The 19043-nt window shown below is 45.4% G+C and overlaps 1 protein-coding gene across 1 annotated transcript in view; it reads right to left on the bottom strand.

Annotated features, from left to right (window-relative positions):
- LOC119379023 (Kv channel-interacting protein 4) overlaps window positions 1–19043 on the bottom strand; it is a 501724-nt gene that overhangs the window by 239687 nt on the left and 242994 nt on the right. The window contains exon 3 of the mRNA XM_037648158.2: window positions 9137–9214. Within this exon, the coding sequence (XP_037504086.1) occupies window positions 9137–9214 (78 nt within the window). The remainder of the gene's footprint in view (window positions 1–9136; window positions 9215–19043) is intronic.

Below are 19043 nucleotides of genomic sequence, written 5' to 3'. Positions count from 1 at the left end.
GCGAAATAATAAAAAAACAATAGAGAGATAATAAAAGAAAGCGGATAGTAGTTTTGACTCCGTCTTTCAAAAGGCTACAAGTAGCAGTAATAGTGAATTGCATTGCACTCGGTTTTTGCAAAGAGTGGAGAGGGAAAGAAAGAGACGCATGCCAGAACAGGCTAGAAGCTTGACTGAAAATAAAAAAAATTTCTCAAGAGCACCGCAGACCAGCTGCGAACCAAAGATGTTTCCACAGAGACGTACCAGACGATGTAAATAAATATTGAAAGCGAAAGCGAGAAAAGGTAAAGAAAAGTAAAAGTTTGGAGTACGATATCGCTGAAGGTCTTCGCAGACTGGTTGGGTTATAGCAGCCAGCGAATGCCCGATCGATGGTAACGCTGCGAGCGGACATTCATTTTCACACGTGGACGGCACCAAATGCCGTCCGCCCAGAGAGCAGAGCGGCGCACGACGGATAACGTAAAAAAAAGCCAGTGCCAGGTAAACGTGGATGCCACGCTGCTCTGCCAAGCCGAGCGAATGCCTTGCCCTTGCCAGTACCACGACTCTTCCGACCGCCTGTGCTACACTTTTACGATTTTTAGAATACAAGGTCAAATAAAAAAAAAAGCAAACGATCACTAGAGCCAATCGACGGTCGTTCACTGCAGTGAAAAGAAGGAACAACGATGTACTCGGGCGCCTTTGTGGAGCATAGATACCAGAAAGGGAGCCGAATGCCTGAAAAGAAGGCAGGCACAGGTACCCGCTCCACGGCATAAACTTTTTTGTAATTCATCTGGACAGTTGTCCGGACCGTAATTCACCGTATATACCACTGCGGCGCGTGTTCCCCCGTTTTAAACGCACTTCCGTTTTTTTTCCCCTTTTTGTTCGCTTTCGAGCTTCGCGCGAAATGCCACGCATGACCAAGCGCAACGAGGGAAATAATGCGACTTGCTTATATCTCTGTTCTCGAGCAAGATAAAGAACCGGTCCTACGAACCGAACGGGGAAAAGGAAAGTACAGGAAAACCACAAAGAGAAAGACAATCTCTACAATGGACGCCACGCTCAATTCGTCATATAGAGAATAGTTCCTTCGCTGCGAGAAGCTAAGTTAAACAATAATGCGACAGCTGAGGAAACAAGGAAAAAAAAAGACGCAGCAAACGGTAGTGGTAAATACACTTTCTCTGGTTGGAAACTCCGTAGCGCGTGCACGCATGCACTCGTCCGTGGCGATTCGTAAACAGAGCAGAATGAGGCCGAAGCCAGCCAGTCGCAGAAGCACAGACGAGCCATTATTTTTTCTTCGTTCACTTTCGCATTGTTTTCTCTATCTCTATTTTTATCTTACCTTTTCGCTCTTTCTTCTACCGTCTCATGGCCGCATTTTCTTGCTCCGCGTTTGTCAATATACTCGAAACTATGCAGGCAGCTGCAGCGAGCCGAGAAAATGTTTAGCTAAATAAAAATGCAGCGGCATTCGTGCGAAGGCAGGGAGAGAAAAAAATGGCAACACAAAATGTAAGAGCGGAACAAAGCCGGCACAGCCGCGGCCCGGTCACGTCCCGCGCTACGGGTGTTGCGTAAGGTAGATTTTATTTCTTGTTATTATCGTGTCTACTTCAAAAAAGGGGATGGAGTTAAGTGCTCGGAAGCGACCTATGCCTGCGGCCGACATCGTGTACTGGAAAACGTCGACGTGTGTATTCTAACAGCGGCTACACGAGAAGCGACAGGTAATCCGAGCTAGTGCACGACGTCCAACAAAGTAACACTTCAAGGTCGTTTTTTAAAGACGATAGTCTTTCTTGGGGAACTTAAACGCAGAAATTTTGGTCTGTCTGTCTTTCTGTTTGTCGGCACGTCCCTTGATTCAGCCACTCGGCCAAAGTTGAACCACTTGCCCAAGGGCCAGCCGTCTTGAACTGGTACGGCTGTTCATACTTGTGAACGTTGTCGATCAAAAAGTAAATATCATGCATATCTGAGGTGCAACATCACTAGGCAAGTATTAGGTGGCGGGTTCCTTTAATAGAAAATGCATACATACGTAATTTTAAGGACCCTAGGTTCTTAAGCTGCGCTGAAAATGCATAAGAATGGAAGCTTGAGCGAGTTGGTATGCGTTCATCTTTGTTGAAACAGCGCTCACTAGACGACGACGAAGTAAAAGAAGGCACAGGACAGGCAGCGCCTGTCCTGTGCCTTCTTTTACTTCGTCGTCGTCTAGTGAGCGCTGTTTCAACAAAGCTGAAAATGCGACTGCGCTGAAATTTGCCTTCCTCCGTGCCCTTCGCACGAGCTCATTGTTGTGTTTCGGTTTCGGTTCTGTCTTGCACTATACGAATGCCATGGGTTGGTGTTGAAAAACTTTAGTTTTGAGAAGGCCAAGAAGGTGAAAAAAATATTTAAAAAATGAAAAAGCAGCGTTGTGGGCGGCCTTCAGGCTGCCGGTTGTGGGCGCCGCTCTGGCGTTCCTGTTTTACCCAGGCGACGTGTAAATAAAAGAGTGTGTGGAGAGTACTCGTTGAGTGCGGACGTTTCTCTGCTTCAGCGCTTCGCGCCAAACCGCGTTTTCGGGCTGGCTGGCGTCCCCGCCGGTCGCGTTGGTCACCGCCGGTCTTCGCCTGCTGCTGCGCCGGGACTACCAGCACGCAACACAGCACTCTTGTTTCCCGACGTATTGCCAGATGGCGTCCATATCTCACACAGCGCCTCTTCTATCGTCTTTACACGCCATTTGCAGCGACGCACGCAGATACGCGGCCAATTTTTTCCCTGTGTGACTCGTGGAACGTCAGATATGAAAACGAAAAAAGAAAAGAAGTGAACGCCTGCATACGTGGGTATATATTGTCAAAGAAATTACAGCGCTATTTCTTTGACGTACAACTAGGATTTGTTAAGATATGCGTCAACTTACTCAACATGTTGCTTGTTAGACCCTTGGCGAGGAACGTTACCTTTAATTGCAATATCTGCTCTTAAAGCTTAAGCATAAGTCTAATATAGTCTGAACGAACAACGGCGTTTACATACTTGGCTACACGCTCCCTATGAAGGCTCCATTTGCAGGCTGCTGCCCTGTAGAGGTAGGTTACAAGTAACGAAGCATGACTCGTAAATATGTGTAAGAAAAGGCGGTGCTCGTCCAAGGATGTGTCCCCACTGACCGCATACCGTTGTTATAGCTGAATATATTTAGCGCTCGACGGGATAAGACAGCAGAGCAGGTGAAAGAGACGCCCTGCATGCCCAGAGGAATGGAAGCAGAGGATGAGGCTTGACCCATTGGCCACCGACTGAACATAGCGCGCGCTGCGTCGCCCTCCGTTTAGGTTAGAATGAGCGCCCCAAGGATATTTCTGCCGTCCCGTTCGTTATTTAATGTCGTACAGTTATACCTGCCCTTCCTCACCATCCTACCCTGCAGAAGAAAAGGGAAAAAATGAATTCTTTATGTTTACATTATACATATTGTAAAGGTGTTCATCTGATAGAACTGGGCGCAAAAGCGAACGTCAAAGCAAGACACGGCTTCCGAGCACGAGCGGTGTTCCTGAGCCAAGCGTTGGTGACGGACCCACAGTTCATCTTCTTCGCTACAAAAAGCTCTAAACGCTTACGCATGCATAGAGCAACTCCAGCACTGAATCTTGCTCTTGAGCCTGCTTTTGTCTCCCTTTTACAACGTGAATTTCACACTAGAGGGACTCGTTTGCCATGGTTCGGTGACATCTCACATGGAAATTGCGCCCACCGCGCTACTTCAAGGCACATAGGTGTATCGACACGCGCACTGGTACTCTGCAAATGTCAGCTGAAAATCATAAGAAAAAATACTGGTTATCTTAAGGGAATTATAAACGTGTCAAGTACTTTGGCTCACACGACATCCAAGTTTAATAGCTTTTGGAACCTGCAATAACTCCCACACGCCGAATCGCTGGCTTTGGTAATATGGCCCCAGTTTTTACGCATAGCAGTTCACCGACCGCCTTTGGCAGGCAGCGGGTTAACTCTTGTGCAATACAGGGAGTTCTTTAGAATGAAGAAGGATTGAAGGGAAGATTTTGCAAGCAGGGCACGATCAGCTTTCGTCTGCACGATCACTGCGTGACCCTCAGTCAATGTACAGAGATTGCAGCGATGAACGTATGTGTTTTGCGTATATCGTTCACCACCACTTCCGTATTTATTGATGTGTATGTTCTCTAGTCTCATTTCTCAAACCACTGTCCACTTTTACGCGCATTTTGAACTAATCTAACATTCGTGATTTGCACACCACATCTCGCAGCGCTGCTGACTGCTCGTAGTGTCACTAAATGTACAATGAGCAGAGTCATCGTAGCAACACGAGTAGCACTCACAATGTTATTTTTTTGTTACCTTGCTCGAACTGCCTGTCATTGGTCGGTGTCTTTATTATCGTGTCGCTTGCTGTCGCAGTCTGTCGGTATTCGCGTTTACGAAGTGGCAGGGCATACGAACTGCCTTTTTTGAATACCGAGGCAGCGGCCGGATATCGCAATGATGCTTTTTTGTTTACGCGGCCTTTAGTAATTTCATCTCTTTATAAACCTTTTTGTCACAATGTCTGACTGCTAGTTTTTAGAGGCGACACATCCGAACTTCGTTCGGGAAGTAAGCTAAGTGGTCTCAGCAAACTGGGCAATCCTCCACAGAGCTGACGGGTTAGCGTCGGAGGCAGCTACTCGCCATAAAACCCTGCGAAGATCCTTTTATAATCACATATTTTGTAGTTCCAGATGAAAAAGAGGCGGAAACTCGTAAAAACGAAGGAGACGATTACCGAAATGGGAAGTAGCTCGCGGAATACGACGAAGCGGCACTTCGCTCAGTCGGCATGAGTTTATAGCTTTGTGGCGCTCAGAGCCGGTACGTTATTTGCGCAGTCGCCATCTTTGCCACCTTGTGAGATGCTATTTCCGGAAGTCAACCGGCCTTTTCAGCGCGACAGTGGGACTTGGTTCACGCCCACCAGCTCCGCCGACTCGATTCGTCGCTGTGAGCCTCCTCCTACGCAGACGTGCCCAAGCGAGCCAACCATATTGCAGCGTTCGGTGCGCGCGGTAGCGGTAGTCTCGTCTTTACGGCGTGGTATTATACGCGAGCGCAGAAAGGTAATCACCGTGCCTAGCGGCTTTTACCAGGAAGGAGCAAACTGTGCACAAATCTCATTTTGCTTCTGCTGCTACGCTTGTAGACATCGTGGAAGGAGAAGAAGAAAAGCGTGCGATAGTAATTATTATGTTAGGCGCAGGATTGCAATCAGCATTTCTGGGCTTCTTCGTTAATTTAATTCCCTGTGTTTCGCTCGTGGAGACTTTCTACGCAGCCGTAAACTGTAATTGCCGGTTGTTTTCCAGACGCACGGACGCACGTATTTTACGCCGCACTTTAGTGGACTTATATCACCTTTCAGATAGCGTTTCTGCTCCAAAAGTCCTTCCTTATGGTTATAGACCATAAGCGCAGCTTGAGAGGCTGTAGTTCTCTAATTTCTGAATTGTCGCTACTTGAACCGACGCGTATAAACGGTATCAGGAATTTAGCACACAACCACCAGTGAAGGAGGTTTATGGTTCTATATAACTTTTATGTAAGAGGAATAAAGAATGAAATATTCGTGTGTGAGGTGAATTTATTGCTCGTCAGAACAACCAGCGTACATAAAGTAAGAGAAGTTATTCGCAGTGGTATATTAGTGGCTGGGGTGTCGGACTGTATACTAAGCCCGATGAGGGCGAAGTGCAACAACGTCTGTGTACATAGATTTAGGTAAATGTTAAAAAAACATTAGGCAGTGAAAATTATTTCGGCCTCCCCCTATATACGGAGCACCTCACAAGCACAGCGTAGCTTTCGCATGGAAACTCCGAGAGCTTAATGAATTTAATTTAATGGAGAAAAGTTTGCACGTTTTCCCAGTTATCTGATAAAAATTTCAAACGTATGTATCCTGCAGTGACGTAGGCAGAAATTTTTTCGAGGGGGGGGGGGGGGGCACGCCCTTGATCTGACGTGGGGTCCGGACAGGTAAGTGTGGTCGAGTGTCATTTCGTGCTCGGTAACACATGGCAGAAAAAAATTACGGGGGGGGGGGGGGGGCACGGGCCCGGTGTGCCCCCCTCCCTGGCTACGTCACTGGTATCCTGTAGGCACGTACAGGTGTGTACCTTCTTGTAAAGTTACACTGGGAGGTCAATAACTTACTACGAACAGCGGCACCATGGTTGGGACCCCTGATGGTCCTCCAGGCAAAATAAACTTATTTCTTTCAGGGAGATTTCATGAAAGGATAAATCCATATTGAGGAGTCCAGTGTTATCCACGCTATTTCACGCTTCCAAAATCCTTTGTAATTTGCAATCTCATCAAAGCGCCTTACGTTCCCAGAACGTGTCAATTTGGCCTTCGAAAGTGCAAAACCGTTATGCATAGCCAAAAGAGCGCAAAAAAAATCACCCTTTTTTAATTCAAACCACGTATGTGTTTACGGAATGTACAGCATAAGAATCGTAGATTGAAGCAAGCAGGGAGCAAAAAGAACCGAACAATAGGATCTGGAAAAAAAAGGGGGGGGGGAGTGGGGGGGATCATGTTAAGCGCGTTCTTCTATGAGAACTGACAGCGATTAAACTTTGAAAAGGCTCAATCCCGAAGAGAGCTTTCGAGCTGGCGGTACAGAATTGACCTAATGATCCCATTCAACAGAGGGACGGCCAATGAGCTAGAGAGATAAAATTCAGCCATGAAAAAGGCCTTGGGTATATAGGCATGGACACAGACGTAGAAGTATATAGGAATAAAAACAAAACAAGCGAATGAATAGACAAAAAATGAATAAAAAGAGAAGGAGGTCAAGAGAAAAAAAAAATGAGAGCGAAAGGAACCACGTCACGCAGCAAAGGCGTTCATCCAAGAAGTAACAGCCATATTTAGAAGTGAACAATTTCGCAATAGCCATCGTGACAACAAGACATCTTCCTTCAAGTCAGCTTTCATACATTTATGCCCATTGTGTCTTGCAGAGCAAAACAAAAGCGCACAAGTACACCGACAAGAGGGCGGGGTCCCGGGAGGGGGTGACAGAGAAGCGACAAACTAATGCACACACTGATGCGCAGCTTTCGAAATGAGGAAGCAGCGTCGCCGCAATTTTTCTACTGTCGTTAAAAGTTACCCTCTCTCCCTTTCCTTCCTCTCTTCCTGTCTTCCAGCATCTCGGCGCACATACCGTCCTTTGATGTGCCCGTCTAACCACATTTACGTTAGGGCGAATGCCACGTCGTGTTTGCTAACGCATCGATTTTACGTGATGCGCCTAACGTCAGATGTTTGAATCGCACTGTTGTGAGCAAATTCGCGCGCCCGCGCGAGTCGGCGCCCACGAATTCGCTTTAATTGCCCTGCATACGACATTCCGCTAACGTAAACCCTGCTTTCAAGAAACTTGTCGTACACGCCGCAGTAGCCCAGTGGCTTGGGGTTAGTATGCTCGAAGTAGCGTGTCCTATCGCGGTCACGGCGGTCGCATTTCGATGGGCATTAAATGTCAAAAAAGACGGGAGATTTCAGCGATTCATTCGGCTCTCGGGCCACGCACTGCGACAGCAGCAGCTTATGTCCACCTAATTTGCCATCTACCTAATTTACGGACATGAGGCTATATTGAGGAAAATTTTGACTAAGAAAAATGACGTGGCTTAAAACAAAGAAAATAAACAGGAAAGCGGCAAAAAGGTGATGTTTCGTAATTTCATTTCGAACATTATTAATCCTGGGTGGCGATTATGTAAACTGCGGAAATTATGAACCACCAGCTGTAATTCTGACACAAGTGCCGGGTAGTTCGTCGTGACTATCGAAACCTCAAAACAGTAACAGCACATGGGTCGGATGATAGAGAAAGTGAGCGTGAACTGAGAGGTACAAAAGTGTGCTATAGAGTCAAGCTGGAAGCTTCAACTGCAAATACAACATTGGTAGTTGAATAGCGAAATATCTCGCGTGTGCCTGCACGCTTTACAAAATGCTCTACCCGCGTTCGCTTCCAAGCTTGCGGTACAATTCGGTGCATGGTAGTTCCAGCCGATCCAAGCAGACGGTTGAAAGATACAGCGGCTTTTCCAGCCAACCGGATGTAGACGACTTTCGAAAAGATTTCCCCCCATGCCTCAGGTGAGATATCGGGGCCCACATATACTGTAGCAGTGCTTTTCGTGTTTGACTCTTTATGGCCTTCGTGGCAAAAAGAGCATCTGGTGCAACACGAGGTACACACTTATTTATAAGTGGGAGTAGAAAAGAAAGACATAGACGATGCTTGCTTTTCGTTTCTTCTTGTGCGTTGATTACTTCCTCTATTCAGGTGTGTACGCGTCCCTCGGTGTCCCATGCTCAGCACTAGCTGTGGCATTTAATTTACATTGAGCCCCATTTGTAGTCTTGTCTCATATTGGGCATCGTCATCGGTACGCACGAAGCAGTGCCTCCGTTTTCGACAGGTAGGAGAGCCAGAAAAAATTATCCATACAAAATACAGCTCCAAATTTGACATAAAGGGCCTTCCAAGCAATCTATTTGCACTTGTAGCAATTCATTCATTCATTCATTCATTCATTCATTCATTCATTCATTCATTCATTCATTCATTCATTCATTCATTTACCGAAAGAGAAACTTGACGGAGGACGGCAAAGTAAAGCAATGTCTTACCACTGCATCACGGGCGTCAGAGTTTTGAGGCTATGCAGCCGCTGCGAACAGGAAATTGTCTCGAAGCGCACAAGTTCAGCCAACGTAAAAAGGTCATCAGAAATATAGGGCAGAGAACGGTTGGGGCAAAACATCGCGCACTCTGTGCCCGGCGAGGGACATAAAAGAAGCATCCTCGCACGACAACTGTGTCTATGCACCTCATTACGGACCAGTGCGAGTTCTCGCGAGCCAGAATGAATAACGAGCATGCGTGGGCGCTGCTTTGTCCGGGCGAGGCAGAGACGGAAGGCAAACTTAAGACGGCTAATGATGGCGCGTGCGAAACACGCGCCACCGTACGTTGGGGGGCTGAAGGAAAAGAAAAAGGGGAGGGGCGCGGACAAAGTGTTCTTACCTAATGAGGAGAACAGGGATCCGTAGCTGCTTTTTCTTCGTTTCTTGGTCTGCCGCACTTTCTTGAACACGTGCCCGACTGGAAGCGAGGCAAGAAAGAGAAAATGCACACGGTAAGTCTCTAGGCCCACATTACACTCCCATGCGTCATACTGGTCAGCGCACAGCGTAATATGCTTCCTGTTTGATTAAACAGTGCGGATTATTGCTAATTAGCTTGACGGCCGAGGGAGAAAACGTGTACCCAACAGGAAATGGATTAAGCTCTTTGCAGTATACAGTAACGTTGGTCAAATAACTTTTGCTTTAGCTGCAGCAGTGCACGTTTTAAAAAGGAGAGATCGCATATGACGTTAATTTTATCCCTTGGTTTATGACATATAAGTAGACAGATACACTGCGCTATCTGCATTAAGTGAGTTTAAGTTTGTCTTAAAGTGCGGTCGAAATGGGAGATTACACTGCCTTACACACTAAAAATTGTGGAATACATTTAGACACCCCGTCGCATTACCTGGGCGTTCTGGCAAAAAATGCTGTCTGCAGTTTTTGCGAATCTGCGCAACTAAACAAGATGAGTTGTGCGTCGTGGACTCCCACTCTTGTGCGTATCGTTCTAAGTCTCCTTCCATTCTATGTCTGCTTCATTTTTAGCTCGTCGTTGTCCTTTTTTTTCCGTATTGTGAGCAGCTGCTATAAATTAGACAGCAGGTACGTGTGGTCATGATCTTAACATGAGCGCTCCTGTAACGCTTTGTTTCACAAGATGCAACGAATATGAAATTAAAAGTGAGAGATCAGGCACCGCTAGCCGCGATTCGGATTTAGGCGGAGTGTTTCAAGCAATACGCCATATGCAACTAATTATATTCACTACAAGAAAATGAAAGTCAGTATAAATAAAAAAAAAACAACGCAGTGAATGAAGAAAAGTTGAAACCTGTGTAGTAAAAAGTAATGCAAGAATATACAAGCGTTCGGTTGCGGAGTTGTTACGCAGTATTCATTGCGGAGGTGTTTCAACTCCCTCGCTCGTCGTTTCCATTCTGCTCCTTCCATTTCGAACACCATACAGAAAAAGGCGAGGGGGGGGGGACCTTTATTTGGGCAAAAAAATTAGCAACAAGGCACGCATTTTTAAGATGATCGCTAGCTGTTTTTATATATGCGCACAACACAGACATAACCGCCCCACCCCAAAGTAGACAGGGCGTGCAAACACGGACACAAGAGAGAAGGCAAGACACCACAAACGCCTTAACGTTTCAGAAGAACCACGTTTACTGGCAATAATCTCCTAGCTCTTCTAAACCGCTGTTAAACTTCTCGTCAAAACATTCTAAGATTGTAAAAAACGGTATAGCCATGTCATGTCTTAAGTCTTCTCTCACTAAGTCGTGTGAGCACAAAATGAGTGCCAGCTTTAACGCATAGGTTACGCGTCTTTTAGGTGTAGGTGATCCTAGCGTGACAGTGGCAACTGTCGCTTAATGCTTAAAGAAGTCCGTTTTGTTAAGTCCGAGCATGGTTGCAGAAGGGAATAGGAAAAAGCGTGTCGTCGGTATTCCTTACACTCATTGCGTATCTGACAGGCCAAAGAAAGGGGGGGGGGGGGTAGCTACGGAGTTAATGTTGTTTTCACGGCTGCCAATAAGCTAGGTAAGAGATGTGCCGCCGTACAGAGAAAGAATGAACGGGTGATAGCCGAGAAGCGGACTGACATTTATTTCGTGAAATATACCGACAAATTCACTGATTGCCGTACGTGCTGGTATATAAGAGCTTCGACCGCTTCTGCGTAGGGTAAACGGGTCGCTGTGTTAACCAGAGATTAATGGAATATAAGAGATCGCTAACCGGAGGCCCACCATCTAATCTATCTTTGCATTGTCGAGAGTGTAAGTGCACGTCAGGATTCGATGAATGCGTGATTTTGTACCGGCACAAAAATGAAGAAACGTGTTTAATTATTGCGGCCTGGCATATCAATAATAGTGATGGCGCATGCGTGAGCCAACCATCGATTAACCTGCATAAAGGAGAAATCAAGTGTCTGAATAGTTATCTCTCACGTGGACCACCACGCGTGCCGAATTGATAGGTTCACTTATTTCATGGGCATGCGCAGATAAGTTTTCGTGCCTTCTTTCTTTTCCGCCGTTGTGTGCCTTTGCAGGTGTTAGAGGCGTTTGGAGTGTCTTGACTTCTCTCTTGTGTCCGTGTTTGCACGCCCTGTCTATTTAACATGAATACCTACCAGCTAGCTCAGCTTTCTGTAATGCTAAACCTCAAAAAAGTTATCGACGAGTGCTTTCGCTTTTTCAACCCCATACATCTCGCATTCCTCATTAAAAAACATAACTGGGCATGTCAGTATTTATTCGCAAGTGTTCTTTTAGGAACATGCATAGCATCTACCTATAATGTACAAAATCTTTTTTAGTAAGACAAATGGCAGTTCATTGAACATGGCGTGAAACACCTCTTTTATTCAAGAATGTTTTAACTAGACACGTTAGTGAAAACTAATTTACAAAAAGAGGTTTCACCCCAAAGAAGATAACCATCCAGTGGATATCCTTATTACATCTTAATAATGAAACATCGAGTAAGGTTCGGATTAAACAGAAATATAGAACATTACTTCCATCAAAAATGCAAACGTTTAGTTGCTAGAGGCAGTGCCAATATAGTCAGGAAAAGCAAGCCTTCAAAAATATCAAAACACGACCGTTGGTATGTCTACGCCATTTCAGGACGTAGCTAGTTATATGGGAGGAACTCGCCTAAACGCAGCGGTGACGTTTGGACAGTGGTTTGAGATTAGGAAAGAGTAATTTCTGAAACCCACAAGAGAGCATGGTGGAGCCTCAGGTGGATGGAGGCGGGAGGGAAGTGAAAGATAGAAGAGGTAGGAAAGGAGAGGACACCTTCTGAGGATGAGTGTCCCCACTATACCGAGCACCAGGTTGGGGTACCCCTCTCCCCCTTTAAGAAAAAAACCGGCTGGCGCCCTGTCGCGACTGGGAATCGAACCCAGTACCCGCTGCATTAGATTCGGGCACTCTATTACTTCACCAGCTCTGCATTTTGTTTAATCGGGATCGTGACACTTCGGTGTTATCCTTTCGCCCTCGTCTTACTCTTCTGCCCTTCCGCCACTCCCAATTCCTCACCTACTCAGCACCGTGATCTCGCACTTCATCTCCTGGCTAATAGGTGGCGCTTGCCTCGCCACTCTGCCGCTCTTGTCACTGTCCGTACAGCCGCGTTTCTTGTGCACTTGCATACACAAATTTACTTGTATGTAACTGCGAAGAAATCCAGCAAGCCACTCGGGGCTCAGTATGGCTGGTCTTCTGTTTGCGCATAACAAACGTGTGTTTCTCTAGTACCGGTATTTTTCTTCACAGGCCTCCTCTCTCTCTCTCTCTTGCCCCGGAAAGTACAAAGAGCGCCGGTTTCACGGCCGTATGGTATAAAATACAGCGTTCCAGCCAGTATGCTAAGAACGCTTTGCGCAAACGACTGAACGCTGTTGAACTACCCTGCGTCATCGTCAGAAGTTTTGAAAAACCAAAATAAATAGTGCTGTCAAAATCCATTACACGCACGCGTGTGTAGGGAAGAGTGTGTGACACAGAGTGATGAATTCTGTTCCTACAGCAAGATGACATGGCTAAGGCTATTATCGGACGGATAGGGAACTATAGGTATAGCAGCAGCATACATAGTAGGCTTGGAAACTTATTCTACAACAACAAAAAAAAAAAGGTCTAATTATTATTTCCAAGTACATTGTAAGGCTTGTATGTATAATCTAGGTTTCACGAATGCTGGCAGGATCTTGTCAGCGTTGTGCAGAAGTCTCAAAACCCACCGATAAACCGTAGGAGCATAACTGCTGCTTGCTGTATTTGATTGGTGGATCAAAATGTCACTGCGGTTTGCGACTGTCTTTTTTTTTTCGTATTCCCTGCTTTATCCTCTACCCATCTTTTTTTCGGTCTGCTACAGAGAAAGCAGGCTTTGTACCTCATTTGGCGGAAGTTGTAAGCCAGCTTCTTTTCGCTGTGATCGTTTCCTGTTTGCGAATTTAATAAGGTCATCGCGCGCATGTCACCCCATCCCATGATTCCCAGTGAACAACCTTTCCCAAACTAAAGACCGCCCACCGCTGCTAGCAAGCGTGTGGCATCAATGTTCGCGTGTTTGTCAAGTCCTGATGAAGCGGGTGATCTGACAGAAATTGCGCCTGAGGGGCGACATACGCACAGCACACGTGCTTATAGGGTAGACATCTTCAGGCATGCTGCAAGATGATGTTCGTAGTGCGTCTCACATATTTGGCTCGTGTATGCGTGTGCGGCGAACTGAAAGTGCTCTCGTAAGCTTGCTTTTTTGCATAAAATGTCTTTAAAATTTTTCTAAAATGACTATCTTCCTTGCTTCGTACTGGTTTGTCCCATCGGATGATGTTTTCAGTAAAGAAAAACAAAAACAAAAAAACGTACAAACGTTTTTTTTTTTTTTCAGTGATGCTGGCATTGGGGAAGAGAGGGTACCCCACGTAATAAAAACGTGCAATGCTTTTATCTCGTTTCTCTGCAACGGTACAACCGATCGCTTTACTTTTGCACCGTTCTGTAGGCGAAAGAAGCCACTACTCGATCACGCGTGAGTCGCGTGCACATATGGTGCCGCTGCCGCGACATGCATGAACTAATCGGAGCCAAATTTTGCCTCTCGCTATAGGTGTTCAGAGAAACATAGCTCGGCTGTACGCTTATTTGGGTGTAGTGTTTGGGAGTTCACTCTGCCATAGTAGAGCATCATTCCTGAAACTCAAACCTGCACTCATCAGAACCCATGGGGCTTACAAGTATGCAGTTTAGTTGAGAAAGTTGACGGCTGTTCTGCCATGGGCGCCCACGTATTCTGCACTCAGGGTCCACAAATGACGTGAAGAGACATGGGCAACAAGACAGATGCCAGATTGGGTTCACCACCCTTGACCACTGCGGGGCCCTACCGAACATGGAGAAACTGCGAGTTCAAGAGCAGACCGTAGACGCGTGGTAGTTGATATTGATTAAGCACGTAACCTATGTAGTGTGTGAACAAATGTCACTTATATATTTGACAACGTAATTTATGTAGCATAAGTGCCCACCGCACACTCAGTAGCGCGCACGAGACATATAACGCACCCCACTGCGGCTATGGCTCCAAGAGAACTTCCACAGATTTTTGCGTTAAGAATCTGTGGCCAAAATTCACAACCATTTTCGTTAGCAAAAGCTGTTTGCGATTAATCTTGCGCCTTCGATCCTTCTGTCCAATGTCAGGATTGGCTGGTAGCTTTCATATCCAGGCGTGAATAGCTGTTTTTTTGCGAGTAGAGTCATTGCGTGATTGAAAAAAAAAAGTTATAAGAATTGTTCTGTCTGTATAGATGCTTGATTTCTCTCATTCAGTTGTCACCTAGAAAATACCCAGCGAAGCGTACAACACGTTAGTTGAACACAATACAGCATAATAACACGACTGATGGCACGTCGGAGCCCGTCTGTTGCAGATATTCCCGGCTGCCACGTACTACTGAGAACCAAAGCCGCTACTGAAAACCTCTACACTGAGCCGCCGTCACAACAACATGAATATTTACCTGGCGAGGCATGCACAGCCGACCGTATTCGAGCTGAACGAAGTTAATCATAGTACAACGCTCGGCAAATGCGCGTCAGCAAGAGTGTTTATTTGCTTCCGCGATATCGTGGCAGTCGAGGAGCCTTACCGGCCTTTAATACTCTCGGAGATAGAACCTCCCTCCCATACATTTCTTCCATCTCCCTCCCTTTCGTCAGTCAATAAATGCGACGTTTTTATATTGGCGGTGACGCTTCTAAGCGCGGGAAACAGAACCAATAAATTGGGAGACGGCTTCGCCACTTACTGCGGCGTGTTTGTACACTCTGATACTTCCAATACGCCCCCATCACCCGTATTTCTACTGGTCTCCTGCCTGTTACTTGAGGTTTATTTTGTTTGCAATAACTCTTGCTCGGTATTATTATTTTTTTTTCCTCGCAAAGGTCAGACATTATTCACTTTAGTCATGTTTTTTTTTAGTTCGGCTCCCAGTGCTTCGTAGAAAGTCGGCGAGACGAAGGCGAAACTTTGCTTCTCTGCGTTTAGTTTTAAATTTCGAAAGTATTTCGTTATACGCAGGCGAGATAACTTATCAAGATTACTCAGTTCTTCCATCGTGGAGCTCTTATAAATGTCGCTCATGCGGACGTTTTGCCGTACTGACACGTGTATTATGGTTAGGTTTCAGCATTTTCGGTACGAAATAAAAACCAAAAAAGACCATACGGCGTATATGGTGGTTGCTATATACTACCGCTGCAAAATATTGCTTTACTTTGTGTCACTAGTTATAATGCTCGACAGCAGGATGTGCAATCTTACAGTGCGTTCCAGTGTAAAAAAGTTTGCTGAACCGCATATTTCCACATAAAAGAAGGAAACATTAAGCTAGACGCGAGCAATCACCGATAGAAAAACACCGATGGATAAAATATTAATAATGAAAATATATTAACTGAAAAGAAAACGTTTGCACGACAGTACAAAACAGACGAGTGTAAGCCACATTTTATGGGAAAATTAGAGTGCAGAACCGTGAACTCAAATTATAATGAACGGATGATTTCATGCTAGGGTGCCTATGAGACTCCTTTGAAGTATACATATAGTACGAGCGCTATTGTTTTTTTTTTTTAAATCAAACGTTTGCTAAATAGCCCCAGTTGCTATCATTTTACGTAAGTCGCTCCTTCACAAATACTTTACTGCTGTTATAAGGACATTCAAACAGTATATCGGCATCAATGCCAGACGCACATTAGCTTCCAAATAATGATGATCAGCCTACTTCTTCCTGGATAAGTGACCTTCAACAAAGAGTGCTGTTTAGACATCAAAGTGCGACGGCTAATCGCAGCAGTTCTGCCTCGGCAACGTGAGAGCGAACCACGAACCAGCACAGCCGAGAATTAAAGGAATCTGATGGCATAAAGTTTTCGGGATACGTAGTAAATGAAGCACAGCTAAAGTTCTTCCTATTTTCACCTACGCTGCCCGGAAATGTTTCATCAGCATCGTCATCATCATTCTCAGACTATTGTTTTTATGTACACTGCATGACAAAAGCTGCTTACTCCAAATTACGTTGTCCTATGTGAGCTGACACCATTTTGTGCCTGCGAACTTTCTAATTTCCTGGCTTCATTAAATTCGCTGCCATGCTCGGCTTTCTTCCCCCTTCCTTTGGTATTCATTCTGTTGCTCGAACTAACCGCCGGTTGTCTGTCCTACGCATTACGCGGCTGCAGGGGCGTAGCCAGAAATTTTTTTTCGGGGGGGGGGGGGGGGTTCAACCATACTTTATGTATGTTTGTGCGTGTGTTTGTATGTGTGCGTGTATACGTATATAGGCAAGCAAAATCGAAAAATTTCGGGGGGGGGGGGTTTGAACCCCCCAACACCCCCCCCCCTGGCTACGCCTCTGCGCGGCTGGCCCAGGACCATTTCTTTCGTTTAATATTTACTAGAATATCAGCTACACCTCTTTGTCGTCTGACCAATTCTGTTGTCTTAATTTTAAGCTCCATTGGGCATGGCGTGGTCCTTAGCTTCTTCTCAAGTTTCTTCGTTATTCCCCAAGTTTCCGCCCCATATGTTAGAACTAGAAGTATGCAATGATTGTATACTTTTCGTTTTAGGAACAGCGGGAGAATTCTTGTCATGATTTGGGAGTGCCTGCCGCATGCGCTCCAGCCCATGCTCATTTTTCGGTGAATTTCCTTTTCATGACTACGATCCCATGTTAGCAAATGACGAAGGTATACATACTCGTGTACAGACTCGAAGGACTGGTTGCCGAGAGTGTACTCTTTCTGCTTCGCCAGGCTATTAAACACTACATTTGTCCTCAGCATACTTCTCATTTTTAGCCCGACTCTTATACTGTCTTCGTATATATATATATATATATATATATATATATATATATATATATATATATATATATATATATATATATATATATATATATATATATATATATATAGTATTTTGTCGCCATCCTTGCTGAAGAGCGTTATGGCATCTACAAACAAATATTAGATTGCCGAGATATTCTCCGTTAATCTTTATTTCTGTTTCTTGCCATTCCAGTCGCTTGAACCATACTTCTAGGCATGCAGTGCACAGGTGCACAGGCACTCCTTAGAGAACCATAATTAGCACGAGTTAATTAACGGTATAGGGCAGCTTATCCCAACGCTGAATGAACTAATCCCAATGCTGAATGAACACACGACATGACATTGGAGTCAAGAACAATAGCTTTAGAAACGCAGTCGGCCTTCAAGCACGAACGCCTACTTGCACGGGCGTAGAAGCATTACGAAGTGGAGTGTTTCTGACACGAGTGATGCGCGGAGCGAATCATGAGGTACTAGACTGCTGCTTGCTTGCGACTCTGGCAAGTGCCCTCGCAGCTTTTGCCCCAGGGAGCCCGCGAATGACTGTGGGCACTGCGGGGAAACGCGAAGGTTAAAGGCGCAAAATGAAAAAAAAAAAAAAAAACATAAACGAAAGGCGCCGAACCAACCCTTCGAGTCGGGAACACAAGTAAGACAACGTGAGCGGTTAGCTTTATCAGCTCTCCACTGGTGTAACCTGCGCACGTGCCGACGTCTCTCGCTTTCTTCTTGTCCTGTCATTGTGTTTGCCTCGGCCGCTTTGTTTATCGCCGCGTTTCAAGAGCGCGGTGCCCAGCTGCGCTGCCATTTGCCGACGCGTGGAGGGAGCCTATATCGAGCTTCTCAAACTGCGACTGGAGCGCACTCGGTTCTGTGCCGTAGCGATCTCTTCAAAAGTATTCCAGACCTTCCCGCTCACTTATATAACGCGAACATAGACTTTTGCGTTTGCATGGGATCTTTCGACTTGAGAAAACAACACAGCCGCAGATCGCAAAAGTAGAAGATGGTGGCTGCGGAATGTGACAATTGAAATGCTACAAGGCGTTCTACCTGCACCATATAACGTTCAACGATGCGGAACACCTGTTTGCGACTCTACGGCATCAGCGACGTGGATGTGCTGTGGGAGTCCTATATGCTAGACAGTTAACCGCCAGCAAGAACTGTCTCCAACAAATGTCATACGATTCGAGAAGTGACCTTTAAGCTCAGCTTTAAAAAATAAGCTTATACAGGGCTCCGGTAGAAGCGCTGTATTTTTCGTACTAACCAACGAACAGTGCTCGAAGTTGTCGTTGGTCTCGCGGGAACGAACACCGACATATAAAGGCGTAGATATCGGAATGTTTGCGGCGTGATTGAGAGACTTCTGAAAGGAAACTTGATATTTCGGCTGCATATACAGTCGAGTCCTCCTTCGACAAAGCGTTGTCCACAGCAGCTTTGTTCAGAAAGTATCTGAGTCAGCCTGTGTTGTGAATGTATCTCAGGCCTAGGCTAGATCGTTTTTTTAATTATCTTTCAAAAATTTGGCGGAGCTTTTTTTTTTGCATCTGTTCTTGTCGGAAATATGTGTTGTCGTTGCTGATGGAAGGCAGGGTTTATAACCATTTCTTTCTTCTTTTCTTTCTTTCTTTCTTTCTTTCTTTCTCCTCTCTTTCTTTCTTTCTTTCTTTCTTTCTTTCTTTCTTTCTTTCTTTCTTTCTCTTTCCTTCTTCGTTCTTTTCTCTCTTTCTCTCTCTCTTTCTTTCTTTCTTTCTTTCTTTCTTTCTTTCTTCTTTCTTTTCTTTCTTCTTCTTCTTTACTTTCTCTCTTTCTTTCTTTCTTTCTCTTTCTTTCTTTCTTTTCTTT

This window comes from Rhipicephalus sanguineus, chromosome 1, assembly GCF_013339695.2.
Source record: "Rhipicephalus sanguineus isolate Rsan-2018 chromosome 1, BIME_Rsan_1.4, whole genome shotgun sequence".
Lineage (NCBI taxonomy): Eukaryota > Metazoa > Arthropoda > Arachnida > Ixodida > Ixodidae > Rhipicephalus > Rhipicephalus sanguineus.
Note: the sequence above shows the minus strand (reverse complement) of the source record. Positions and strands in the feature narration are given on the sequence as shown.